At 47.1% G+C, this 14617-nt stretch overlaps 1 protein-coding gene across 1 annotated transcript in view; it reads left to right on the top strand.

Annotated features, from left to right (window-relative positions):
* LOC142772231 (uncharacterized) overlaps nucleotides 1-14617 on the top strand; it is an 88491-nt gene that overhangs the window by 7290 nt on the left and 66584 nt on the right. The window contains exons 3-4 of the mRNA XM_075874427.1: nucleotides 6529-6834; nucleotides 10260-10522. Of these exons, the coding sequence (XP_075730542.1) occupies nucleotides 6529-6834; nucleotides 10260-10522 (569 nt within the window). The remainder of the gene's footprint in view (nucleotides 1-6528; nucleotides 6835-10259; nucleotides 10523-14617) is intronic.

The raw sequence follows: 14617 nt of genomic DNA, 5'->3' as shown, positions 1-14617 counted from the left end.
AATGAGTCTCGAGTCACTCTTCTCCAAAGTCACATCGATGTGGTCAGCAAACTTTTCTGGCATCGTGGCAATCGTGCTTTCGACCTCGCCAAGTTTTCCCTGTGATATAAGATCATCAATTTTTTTGTGCGTGACCTTTAGACCCTGTCTGTCATGCACAGTGACAAGAGCGTTTATCATGTCAGGGTTTGCGTTTGCGCTGTCCACACTGTGCGCCAAGTTATAAAAGGACAAGCAGTTGACGGTTATTAGAAACTCATCCGGAGAGGGGTGCGCGTTGCAGCCACTTGACTGGCGAACGATGCCGAAGAAATGTTCCACGGGATCGGTGCTAAGTCGAGATGTCATGAGATATTTGAATCCAACGCTCTCTGTCAGGTACTTCAGCAATGAAAGGGTATTTGCTATAGTGACCCTAAAACCTATGGCAGTGGACTCGCTGAGAAAGTGCCGCTTGTTGTCACTGAATGATTCCCAGTCATTCAGGAAGTCCAGAAAATTGGACAGGAATGCCACGTCTGTAGAAGCTGGTCTCAGCGCTTCGGCCCGAAACCTGGAAGTCATCACGGTGATCAGTCGTTGGATCTTCCTGCAAAATAAACAAAAAGAATGTATGTCAGAAGAGCGCTCATCATGCGTTTGAGATGTTTACGATTACACTTAATTCATTTGGAACGTAGGCGCAACTCACGAGAAGAACAGCTGAGTTGCCTCGATGCTGCCACACCTTCTCTCGATGTCCTCCTTGTAGAAGGCCAGGCCCCGTAGGACATATGGACCGAATAGTTGGAAGGCGAAAGGGGTTCTCATCTTCTCAAATGAGTTTGGTTCCAGATGCGTCTCGGTCAAATTGGGCATAACTTTCAGTGTCCTAACACTTCTGTCTAGAAGGTACGCCTCCCGAACCGGATGCACAGACACCTAGAAATATAGGTTGAGGTAATGCAATGTATGCAAAAAACACAATCTTTGTAAAATGTCAACCATGAATCTATACGTACCAATCCGTCTGGTGTTGCAAAGCCTTTCTGGAGAAGACCATTCCTGAGGCATTTTAGCAGATGCGGGAAATCGGAGATAAAGTGCAATTTCCTCATCTCGTCGACAGGATGCTGTATGGCGCCATTTATTTTCTTCGATGACGCCGACACCCCCGCTAGCTTCCACATTTTTCGATTCCAGGGGGCTCCGTCACAAGTGATGTGGTCGACGAACAAGCCCGCCTGTTCCACGAGGATGGTAGCTTCCATGAGAATTTTCAATAAAATGTCTCCTCTCACATTTCCTTTTGTCGCAAAAACGCCCACAATTTGGCTCCATTTTCCAGCGAAAGGCACAAACATGATGACCATGCCGTGATCACATTGCTGGTACTTGTCTTCGGGCTTCGTAAATTCTCCAAGGTCCACGAAGCCTTGAATCTGGCCAGACGCCGTCACATTGAAATGTTCTGACAATTTCATTTCGTCCACCAATAGTCCGCCGTGTCTTTCGAGGTCTGACATGCTCGCGGTTTTTTTCTTTAGAGTGTTCATTACTGCTTGATTAAAACCGAAGGCCGACTCGTATGACCTCAAGTATCTTTTCAAAGTAGTGTTGCTGGGCATCATGAGAATTTCGTTCTTTCTGATGTGCTGATAAAGCCGGGGACTCTTTAGTTTCATGAGTAAACACTCGAGGATCCACTCCTGATTGTAGCGCATGCCCTGCTTGCTGGTTTGTTTGGCAGCTTGAAAGCAAGCGCGAACACTTGCCTGCTGCTTTCGCGGTAGTGACGATATTTTATCCTCTAGTATTTTATCCGCGACATTCGCATTGTTTGCCCTCATCTCTTCGAGACGACCAGCAATGTCCAACAGCCTTGTCGCCATCCGCTTGTTTCTCTGACTCAGGACCCGCAGTTTGGTGGAGACTGAGTTTCTTCGCTCTTTTCGTTTTAGGTAGCTTTTTCTGGTGAGTATTACTTTCCTCACGTACTTGCATGAAATGCATGAAGAACCTGGAAGTATACGAGAAAAAAATTATGAAGAGCTTCCAGTTTTTTACCATGCATGTTTGAAACGCAATTTATGCACTTTCACTTTCTGTAGGCAAACTATTCTTTCGTAAATGTTAATGAGTACTACAAAAATTAGGGGCCACACAAATGTTCTAGCATTAAACAGGTTACTGATTGATTAATTGTACAATTACAAGTGACGTCTCAATAAACGTTTGCCGCACTCACCTTGTTGTTTAACCGCTCCTTTGCACGTGACACTGAAGACAAGGCCGTCGGAATGAGAGATTTGCTGCTCCAGTTTCTTCGTAAGAACGTCATAGGTGAAGTCCTTCGCCCTACCTGCTCCTCTGCAAGGGTGAAGAGATTCTGCGCAGTCCAGGACTTGTTTGGCATCTTCAAGGTTATAGGCGACCTTTTCGGAGATCAGCGTCTTCCGAACATATGTCCGACAAATCACTTCACTCCGGTCGGTACCGTAATTCATGAGCACAGTCTTTTCGATGCTTACGAGTTCACGACTTAGGGAGGCCGAAACATAAGCAATTCCGTCATAATGACGAAACTTGTGCATTGCCCAGTGGTCGTTTGGCCGGACAACGTCTTCAAGTTCAAATGCGTTGTCGCTTTGCCTCGCACTTTCGCAATCTTCAAATCTCAGTTGCGGCTCAACTGATTGCAGCGCAGTTCTTTTTGACGGCTGGTCTTCACAGGTTGGTGGTGAAGCCGCTCTCTTCTTCGTTGACTGCTCCGGTGTGGGCTGCTCGTCAGGACACTTCAGGAGATGAGGTATAATTATGGGTACAGCATCACTGCGAAGTTCCGGCTTTCCCCGCTCTATATATACTTCTCGGCCTTCGATAATATGTACATATTGCCTTAGTATGTATTTTTGCTCGAAGTGCAGCTCGCAAATGGCATCGGTGACTTGCAAGGGCCGATCAGCGCGGTTGAGATTCTGGTCCCATAGCCGGCGTCTTTCTTCGTCTTGAGGTACTCCAAAGAGTGAGAGCTTGGGCTGGTTTTTAACTCTGCTGTATCCGGTTTGGCAGCCTACGACACAACAGTAATTTCTACGCCTAGACGTGCTCATCCTCTAATCTTTTGAAGCAGCTTGGAACGCTCCGTTATGCAACCAGCAGACACATATCTGCGCACGCAAACGTGCCGTCTGCCGCGTATTCTTTGTCCAGACGGCTTTGCTCAAAGGGAAATACAAACCTACGCGTTCACGAAAAAAAGCATACATTTTATTTCATGTCACTTGTTTTTGTCTCTAATAATGTGTAAAAAAAGAACCAGGAGACAAATTGTGAAAACAGCGCACGAACGACGGTGCATCGAACAGACGACGGCGCGTCGAGCAGACGACAACATCGAGCGCTCAGCGTCCCCGCCAGCGCGTCGTGCGGCCCGAACCGCCGCACGACTCGCACGCTCCCGCCGAAACTGACGTCACTTCAGGAGAAGGCTACTGCAGCGCCACCAAATTTTCCGCCGTTTTTGCTTCACCCGCACCGCTTGCCGCCGGCCACAGTGGACCCACTCCCCCATTCTAGTACACTCTACTTTTAGCCTTAAAGTTAGACTCCTATACATTGTCATAACCGCGTAACATCCTATCCAACCGAAAGCAATTTACTTCTGCTAACTATTTCGATTCATCCGAATTGGTCGTTTCTTCTGGTTTACTGCAGAGAAGCGTCCTTGGGTCTCTGCTGTTTTTAATTTGTATAGACGATCTGCCTAACAACATACCTCTCGCATACGAACATTTGCCGATGATTGCATAATTTACCGCCACATAACCAACACTGATGATCATATCGTGCTTCAACGAGACCTAGAAATAGTTAACCAGTGGTGTAACGCATGGCTCATGATATTAAATGTGTCGAAGTATAAAATTTATTCTTCGACACACAAACCTGTTGATTTCCACTTTACCTTTCACGTCAACAATGGTGTCATATCGCTGACCGCGAGCTATAAATATATAGGCGTGCACCTCAAACCTAACTTATCATGCTCAGAACACATAACTGGCGTATAAACCCATGCATCCAAATCGCTATAGGATTTTTGCATTGGAACATGCGCAGTGCACCACCCTCTTTGCGAAAACTTGCATATGTAACTTTCGTGCGACCACAGCTTGAAATATATGCGTTTTCCATTTGGTCAGCACTTTTATAAATATCTTATCAAAGCATCAGGAATCATCCAGAATAAAGCAAACCGTTTCATTGTTCAAAACTACAGTCACCTGTCTAGGATCACGCAGAATATAACCGAACTATCATTACCATCGTTAAGTGTCCACCGGCATATTGCATTGCTGTGATTGTTTCGTAAGGTCATTCACTCGGACGCATTATCACTACCATGTGTGAATCATCAAGTGTACACATCGCGAAGATTGCACAACACTCTTAGTTACACCAGCCTATAGGGTGCAACGCAAGCACTTTTATATTTTCGTAATTACCTCGCGCTATTCGTCTCTGAAACAGCCTAATCTACTTGTGGTAAGCTTATGCAAGGTTGCTTCTCAATGTGATTACGTTTGACATTTCATAGCATTGTCACAAGCTTTCGTTTTCATTACATAATTTATAATGACGCGATGTTGTTGTGGCTGTATTATGTGCTGCCGCTGCAATTTGTATCAATTCCTGCAACATAATTTTCTGTTATGTCGCGAAACTTTTTTTGGTGTTATTTTTCTTCTGACAGCTGCATTGTTCTTTAATTTGTACGTTTTGTTTAACTTGTAAGATATTATTACGTGTATTTAAGAGATTGTACTGGACTGTATGCTCTCCTCACCGTATGCCTTGTCCGGGGCCTGTGTGTTTTATTAGATTAATAATAACAAAAAATAGAAGTATATGGAATAATACTATTAGAAGTAATTCTAAAGTAAACGTGGAGAAACAGATGAAAAGATGACTTGCCGCGAGCAGGGTCCACAAATGCAACTTGCGAATAACGGAAATAGTAAGTTTAGTGGCTTGAAATTTGTGACGTCTGTTATGGAGTGGTGAATGAAACATCCGTTCCACATCGTGGGCTCCCGACTTTGGGAGGATCTGTTTACATAGAAAACACCTTTTATGAACTGTGTGAGCCAGCTCTGGTTGTGTTTTGAAACATCCACATTAAAGTCACCAGCAATGATAATAAGAAGCGGTAAGCTGATATGTGGCGTTCGTTGGGTCATCACTGCCGATGCCAGCCCTTAGGGCCGAAACTTTTTGGGGCCGACCAAGTTGGCCTCCATCACGCCACACAAAGCACAAACTGAATCTGAAAACCTGCGCAACAAAAAGTGAAAACATGTGTGAAAAACCGACTTTGTGTGTAATCGACTATACGAGAGCACAAAACATGACCACCCGCACCGTCCGTCCTTCTGTCCGTCCATGCGTCCTACTGTCCGTGCATCCTTTGCGTTCGTTCATTTGTCCGTCCTTTATATACTTGTCGGCGACTTCAATGTAGGAATTGTGGACCTTAGGACCTAAAGCTTCGCCCACTCGTCATCATTCACTTCGTGGAGATGTTCAGATTTTCCTTAACGCTCTCGAAATAAAATTACCATTGTCTGTTCGCGCCGTTCCTAGGTTGATTTAAACGCTCAATCAGTTTCAGTGCATTCAACTTTAGTTAAGCGATGCTTAACTACTGCTTATCTTAATCCGAATGAGGGCTGTATCGTAGGAGTACACTGCGGTGGCTGCATTTCCGATGGAGGCGGAAATGTTGTAGGCCCGTGTGCTCGGATTTGGGTGCACGTTAAAGAACCGCAGGTGGTCTAAATTTCCGGAGCCCTCCACTACGGCGTCTCTCATAATCATATAGTGGTTTTGGGACGTTAATCCCCACATATCAATCAATCAATCAATCAATCGTAGGAGTACACATGAAACGAAAATGGATAGCCAGATCTGCAACCACGTTTGACGTTTCACGAACACTCTAGAGCTTACTTTCAGAGTATAGTAACGAGACCTGGCGTCGCTCTGTGGTAGAATACTTGATTGCCACGCAGAATGGTCGATTTTGATTCCTGATTCTACCATGGCATTGATTCTTTGCATTTGTCGGGTCAAAGCTGCCGATGTTAGCTTTTTCTTAACGCTCACACGTTAAATTGCCCACGTTTGCTCGAGCCATTCCTAGGTGTACAAATATAAACTGTCAAAACCCTGTGGCACATACCCGCATACCAGTTACACATACTTGCCCACGAGTATGTGTCCCTGTCTGGTGGGAAGTGTTTGACGACGTACGCGACGAGATTGTGACGTTATTGATGTCATGGCCAGCAAGTCGTATACGTCAAATCATCTTAACCTCACATCAGCCTGCTAATTTTTCTTTTCCGAGGGGTTATCATGAGAGCATCATGAGGGTGCTTCGCATTTAATAAAACTTTGTTGTAAACCACCAGTCGTGTGGGTCAAGTGTCAATCCTTGTATCCGTCTTGCTCTTCTTCACATTTACCATGTACCTGCCGTTCCAGATCATGCACCTAAAAGGTGCCTCCAGCACCGTCGAGGAGATCCGCATCGCCACTTTTCACCGCGAAAGAGACGGGCTGCGTATGAAGAAGGTGCCTGAAAATGACCAGACACCGCTGGAGAAGGCAGCCGCCTATCTTCAGGCTTGCGAGTCAGTTCAGAACACCAGCGGCGTCGATGAGGTGAGGAAGGCGCTCCGCGAAGGTGGCATCCATTGGCCCGACCACCCGGATCCGTCCCTCGATCTCGTCCACCAAGTCTTCTACATGTCGGCAAAGCTCTTCACCAGTGTCGTCTTCCAAGTCGAGGTATGGGATTGTGTTTCTTCTAAACGTACCCGCATCGAAACAAAGCGCCGCCAAAACACACTCTTGCGCCTAACGCCTGTTTCACATGCTAGTGACTGAGCATCGGGGCTTGCGGCGATCAGTGGCAGCAAGACGCGCGAATGCGAGTTCGTTTCACATGCGCTGCTCTTGCACGATGGCCGCCGCTCTGATGGGGAGTGTTCCTTTAGGATGGGACGTGTGGCCCGAGGAGTTGGAGCGAGTACCTCTACACACTCATGCCCGCTCCTCGACTCCGCGCCTGGCGTCAACCACGTCACTGCTCTGCATTTGGACAGACGCTCTGCCACGAACGAATATCGCCAACTCAGGCTATCTTTATCGCGATGTCCAAGAGACGCTCTTGGACCAAGAGAAGAATATGACAAGACGGCGTTAGTGGTTTTAGCAGCATATCCACGGAGTCAATGATCAGAGGGGTGAAGCTTCCGTCCATCCGTGTGTCCAACCGTCCATACGTCTACCCGTTCGCCCATCTGTCCACACGTTTGTGCTTCTGTCCGCCCGGCTGCTGGTCCATGCGCCCATCCGTCTTTCCGCGTTTCTGCCCGTCCAGCCGTTGGTGAGTCTGTCCATTCATAATCCGTCCATTCGTCCGTCTGTCCATGCATCCATCAGTCCGTCCGTGCTTCTGTCCGTCCGTCCATGCCTTTGCCCAACCATCCGTCCGTCTAGATGCACGGACGAATAGGCACACGGACGGACGAACGAATAGACGCTTCGCCCTATACTCGTAATCATTTACTCCATAAGTATGAGGTTATCTTTTTCTTAGTCAATTTCTCAATCCTCCGACGACGACTTTATCGAAAAGCTTAAGCTAGCGCGGTTTTACGCTGCCTCCTAGATTGAAGACTTTGCGTGCTCTCTGCAGCTGACATGGTTTTTCATTGCCTCAGTGATCGGCCCGTCTTTGACAGAGTGACGGTACTGCGCGATGACGTCATCATTCTACTAAATAGGACATTTTTAAGGAGTCAAAACCTTTGGCGATATGTAATGTCATGTGTGTAGTGATGTCGTCACACATGATTTTTTCGCTTCCTTCGAGTTGGCGGCCCGAGACGCCGTCGACGCACGCGTCCTGTTCATGATCCAATTTTCGCGTTTCGTGAGACAATCTTTAGGTCTTCATTCAAGAGGTGTTTCACAAATTTGAATTATTTGACGTTTCAAGAGACACGCAAGGCTTTCGTCTCACTTATAGCCTGTTCGGCGCCCACACAGTAAACCCTTCGTGGCGTCAATGTAACAGTTGAACCTTCACTGCACTCCTTCTGCGAGGCTGCTATGTAGTGGCGATTAGCGATGGGATCCAGCCAACTAATTGGGTGAAGGCAGAAAGCGGGATGACACACCGCTGGAATAGCAACTGAACAAATAATCAATCAATCAAATTTTAATTTTCTTTTTTGTGAGAGAGGAGGGGGGGACTAAGAGCCGCGATTACTGATTGGCAGAGGTCTCTAATGTCTTGGTTATTGGCACGGCACAGCATGGGGCCGCATACGTGGTGTATACATTGCCCATTGCGCGTGGTCCAATACTGCTTTTCAGAAATACAGTAAAGGGTACGTTGAAGTACAGATAAAAAAGATGACACAATCTGTTCTAACTCAAAGGTGACTGTAAAAATAACAAAACAAAGGGAAAAAGTATAACCCACTTCTTAATTGGACATTAGCTTTACAGAACATATCACTGCATTACTTTCCAAATATACACCTCACAACAACGTACACGTGTGTGTAAGGTCCGTACATTTCAGAAAGCCATTTTCGATAACAAAAAAAACTGAGTTCGTTGCTTGAGTAAGAAAACGGGTCAAATTATTCTTGATCTAACCTATTTATTGAATTCGGAAGGTTATAAGATAACGACACTTTGTAATATTTATGTCGTGGGGTAGGTACATGCCATAATTATTTGTTTCTCGTAGGTTGTATGCGTTTATTTGGATGCAGGTTTGCGAGGTCAGCTCTATTGTGCCTAACCGATGATTTTTAAAGAAAGTTGTTATCTAATTTTTCATACACCTTACACGCTCGGAAAGTACTCTCTCTTTCATTTGCTCAATATAGGGTAAATTTGCAATATTTCTTATAGCTACTTTTTGTGATCGATGTATTTGGGCCATGTTGGTAATACCTTTGGGGTCCTATACAAGATGGCGATACTGATATAGAGAAAGTATACCATAGTTATGGGAATAAAGTTTTGTTTTTTTCAGGAAGGCAAGTTCCCTAGTCTAGTTATCGCACGCCAAACGCAGAACCAACTTGCAGGTATTTTATGTGGTCGTTCCAAGTTGAATTGTTTGAAAAAGAAAACACCCAGTATATTAAAGCTTTCAACAACCTAAAGGGGTCATTCCCCATACTTATGTTATTTAATCTTGGAATAATATTGCATTTAGGTGCGTCTAGGACGATATTTTTTGTTTTTTAGACTTTTTGAATGGCTCTTTGTGTCAGCCAACTTTTTAATGTTTGCAAGCGCTCAATTGGCCTTGGGCTCAATATCAGCGATTGAAACATTCACTGAAGCTTGTCTTTCATTTTTATAGCGTTTTACAGCAAAGGCAGCGCTCTTTTGCGGCTCGACGTCTTCTTGCCCATCGCCAGGCACGCTAACGTCCTCCAGCGTACTAAAACGTCGAGCTATTTCTGTGCGACATTTCATTTACGCTGAATGTTTAGGCGCTTCAGCGTAAGAGAGTTTTCTTCACTATTACCCGCCAAGCCGCGCAAAGAGCCAATGGGCGAGCTTTTAAAAGGCGTTGCTACGGCCGCCCTTCGGCGGAGCTTTGACCAACAGGTCGTGGTCGTCCTACAGGTCGTTGACCTACAGGTCGTGGTCGTCCATGCTTGCGCACTCACCTTTTGACAGATACACAACAGAATGCATCAGTGGGTTTGTTGGTGCGAATTCATGGTGCTTTTCCAGTGCAAAATGGCGCCACAAGGCAGAATACGGGATATATTGTTTTCTGCTGCCGTCTGTCTTGTGGCGTCCTTTCGCGCTAAGAAGGCACTAGGGGACTCGGCAAATGGCACATATCTTTTCCACATGTCGTGATTTCATTGCGGACTCGGGGGTTGACGCCATAATCTGCACGAAGGTCAATCCTTTCACGGCTTTCGTCGTGTTTCCCAAAAGATGGCACTACTGGCTTCCTTTGCGGACGTCCCAGTTTTTCGCTGTCGCATTGATTGCTTCGCCCTCGCGACGAAACTGACTTCTCCCGAATCCTCCTTCCGCATTGACAGTTGTAGACATTGACGCTGTATACAAATAGATGTATATATGTTTTTGTCATATTCTACACTTGAACGGGCTCGCTGTTGAATTCACAAAACTCTTATCGTCGTCGATTGCACGTCCAGCTGAATGCCAGCGTGGACGGGAAGGAGCGCCCAGTGGTCGGCTTAGGCCTGGACGAAAGCTACATGCACGTGCTCAAAATGCTGGAGAAGCACAGTGCGACGAAGCGCATCCTCGGCCACTTCAAGCTGACGTACGCCACCTTCGCGGCCACGCCTGCGGTGGCCAACGACAAGGACCGCTTTCAAACGCTCTTCGACGACCTGATGGAAATCGGCCCCAACTTCGCCAACGTCACCAGTGCAGCGGCAGCAGCGGATGACAGGTGCGCTTCGAGTCACGGGACACAGTACGGGATAGTTTTCAGCATAGAGTTTCCTAAAATAACCTAGACGGGACTCTGGCGCTGCGATCGTTCAGCGACCATAGGAATGATGGGTAGTACACACATTTGCCTAGTCTTTGTACTTGCGGGCGGGAAATCGTACTCACGGCTTCGTTTATTGTTGTGTTTCGGTTTTGTTTCGAAAGAAATATTCAACCCTTTGAACTTCGTGACCTAATTTGTTAAGATAAGTCTAAAAGAATAAGGTGCTGAAGTGCAACCGCTAAACATTTGCTGATTTTTCGTTTCGTGAAAAAAAACAGCTCTAAGCCACACGAACACACACGGAGCCAGAAGCAGGCCAGAAGTACGAAGATTAGACATATGTGTGTCATTTCCGTTCTTGCTGAAGCGCAGTGCGTTGCAGCTTTCATAGACACTAGCGCCAGAGTTCCCTCTGGTGTATATTAGGAAACTCTATGATTTTTAGTACACGATTAGCGGGAGCGTTCAGGATGATTCGGAACGCCGAAAACACAGCCGCTCGCTCGTGGAGCGCATTGGCGTACAAACAAGATCTGCGCATGCGCGGTCTACCTAGCGAGCAAGTTCATCTCTCTGTATACTCTGTTTCACCACTTTGGTTCAGCAACTACCAAAGCTATGGGGTGTAAGAAAGCCACACACTTGTGCAGTGAAACGTAGTCCCATATATAACGAGTGCCTTGCAATCGACCGCGTTGACTTAAATTGGCGTTCGTTTGGTGTGTGTTACGCCACATCAATGAGTTATACGTCAATTTTTCGTATTTAGATCGTACGCATGAAATCATTTTTGTCACTTACCACCGGTAACTGTATTTACAAATAAACATGCATGTCAGCACCCACGCAGAAACGACCGCACGAGTCGATCCGAACTTGCTCTTGCTACACGCCCACTGCGCTGACAGCAACACATTAATAGTGCAATTCGCCATCGATTTGTTTCATCTTGGTCTGAGGATAAAACATCAGGTACGTTTTGCCATTAGTGGGATAAGTTGCTTGCTTAGCCTAAACTGCTATAACTACCTCGCCAGGACAGTGCTCGGGCTGCGTCACCGACTCCATAGAAGTCTTGGAATAGGGAACCTCCCCATTTTTTTTGAACTTTCATAATAAAATGTTTTCATCCGACCAAGAACGCTGGATCTCCAACGCACATGCAACATGGCACAGCGTTCCGTTCGCGTCGGACCCTCCCTCATTCAAAAAAAAAAAAAGAGAAAATAATCATTGACAAAAGCGTCGACAGAAGCAGTCATATGAGAGCCAGGAAAAGTGCTGGAGAGGGAGCGCCACAAAGTGAACTTACCAATATCCGCCGGCATGAGCGTATACTGATCTTCAGCAGAGCAACAATTACACGCTTCAAGTTCCTAGTGTGACTGCTTGTTTCGCAGTTTTACTGTATCTTTATTTTAATAAACCAGTCTTGTCTGCAGGGAGTGTGCTTAAATGATTCGGCGAGCAGACGCCGTGAAGACGGCTAGCAGACGACATTGCGCGCATGAATACATGTGGAGGGTCTAATCGTCCTTCCTATTGGCTGAGGCGCCCTGTAGCCTCTACAGCGCCCAAGGGGACTTCTGAAACAGAGTGAATCTATATTGGCGTTGTCCTGCTCCAAATTGGTAGCGCTGGGTGCTACTTAGTGATGTGCCAACGAAGGCTGGACGAATAGGCACTCGTATATACTACATGCAGTATGCCCCTCACCGTAATTCATAAATATCAAGATTTGTCGATTCCTAGCAGCGTGTTCTTGTGATTATATATGGTAACGCTACTAGTTACGATAGTATGTCTAAGCTGAATGGAAAATACATAGCGTCATCGCAGCTATATATTTAAAATTGGAAAAACGCCCGCTTTATTTTTCTATACAAAGGAAAGAATAGAAACGCATCCGTTTCGTCGATATGGTCATCGTTGCATCAGACGAAATTGGCCCCCTTTGCAAGCGGTAGTTACAGTCACCTCCCGATTCCGGTGAAATCGTAAATACGACCCAACGTAACTAAGGAAACAAACACCGGAGCACGCTGACGCGCACGCGCGCGCGAAGGCTTAAGCTTTCTTGCGATGCATGTCCACTCACAGCTTGTCACGGATACAAACCGCCCAGCCTTCCTTATCAAAGCGATAAGGGGCACCTAGGGCAACGCAAATGTGCGTGTACTATATAGGAGAAAAGCTTTCTTTCTGGTGAGACCACTCACGCGCAAACTATCGTTCTACTTTTCTGTGGGCACGCTCCGCAGACGTGCGGCTGCGTGTCCGGCGTTCCGAAATAATAGGGAGTTTTATAATAGAGAGTTTTAGTACTGCGTACGCTGCGTACGTGGCGGCGTTGCGTACGTAAGGACGCCACGTTCTGCGTAGTGCGTAAGCGCAGACCGCAATGCGCACGTATCGCGTTACGTACGCAGCCGCTACGTATGAGATCCGTGCGTGCGTACGTATGAGGTGATCGCGCCACTCTCGAACAAGTTCGCGACAGCGCGAGACTTCGTTTTGCAAAATGGCGGCATTGAAGGCAAGCACCGACCGGCTCTGTGGCTTAAAATATGGCCATATAACACTTGGATTGGCTCACATTGGCTGTCAACAACACGTGCTTCTATTTTGATCTACCAGATGACGCAACACGCTTCACGCTCGTTACGTACGCGGGTACTACGGCGTACTAAAAGCCGATTAGTGGCAAACGACGCCACGTAACGCAGGGCGCTTGCGTGATGCGTACGTAGCACCATTCCGCAGTGCTAAAACTCTCTAATACCATTTGCAAGCGCTGCGGGCGTTGCGGGCGAAGCGGGCGCGATAAGAGCTTTAGATTAGCGTTTGCCCTGCTGGGGACGGGAACGCACGATCGCAGCGACACTGTAGCCTCGAAACCAGCGCTTGCGGGCCACATGCGGGCTGCCATCACTGCACGCAATTTAGGATTTCCTGCGTGCGGTGCGCGAACGCTGACTCGCGTTGGGGCCGTTCCACGCGCTTTCCGCACAGCCGCAACGCACGTGCCGGAACCCCTACCGCACGCAAGCGGGGGACAAATAAGCCAATCGGCGACGCTCTTTCACCCTCTGCTTGGGTGCGGCAGGTGTGCTGACACGTGCGTTGCGGCTGGGCTGATAGCGCATGGAACTACCCTTACGACGCATGCGTAGTAGCAGCGACCACACCACAAGGGCTTGCGGTGCGCTATTCTCAAAACTCCCGTTTATACACTTATAGTTGGGCGTACGAAACGAGCCCAGGTACGCAGAACTGCCACGGGAGAGAACTGCGCATGTGCAGTACATATCGTATAGGTTCTAGAAATGCGCGCGTACACCCGAAATAAGATGCTGCGTCCGTAACGCAACGCTTACTACGTTAACGTTCTCGCGAGACCTCGAAGAAACCAGAACGAGAGTATATGGTGGCAGCGGTGGCGTTTGACGCAGACAGCAACAGCGGGCCTGATTGGAGGCATGCGTGCTTCACAATGAAAGGCGATGTTTTCATTTTCGACAAGGTAAATTAAACCGGTGCGTTTCGGCATCCTGATGGTTCAGAAGAAATGACCTGGCGGCTCACGCAAATCCTCAAGACTCGCCTTCGATGGGCTGTGTGTGGGAACACGTCTTTTTCTGCCCGTAAATAACCCGTAAATAAAACTACAGATTTCTACGTACTTTTATTCATGGTGCAATGCAGTAACACGCTTCGATCATTGTGCGAGATTTCACGCCTTCTATGGGCTGGTGAGGTTATGAATGTTTGTCGCGCAGATCACAGAGGCCACGTTGTCACTGGAACTTAACATACTTCCAGCGTCGGTGGCACTGATAAGCATTCCAAACCCTTGCCTCTCGATTACGACTTATCAAACTGAGTGAAATGCATCAAGGTACGTTAAACTAAAAGTGTCGTTGCACGCTTCACATGCAGCGTGCGCAACCTCATTTTCACAACGTACGCAACCTTCCCGTACGCCCAACAAAATGTGTCTATTCTGAGAGCGCCTGTAGTACGTAAGTATGGTTGATTTTGATTGATTGA

This window comes from Rhipicephalus microplus, chromosome 9, assembly GCF_043290135.1.
Source record: "Rhipicephalus microplus isolate Deutch F79 chromosome 9, USDA_Rmic, whole genome shotgun sequence".
NCBI lineage: Eukaryota > Metazoa > Arthropoda > Arachnida > Ixodida > Ixodidae > Rhipicephalus > Rhipicephalus microplus.
The sequence above is the reverse complement of the archived record's forward strand: the minus strand, read 5'-3'. Positions and strand labels throughout refer to the sequence as shown.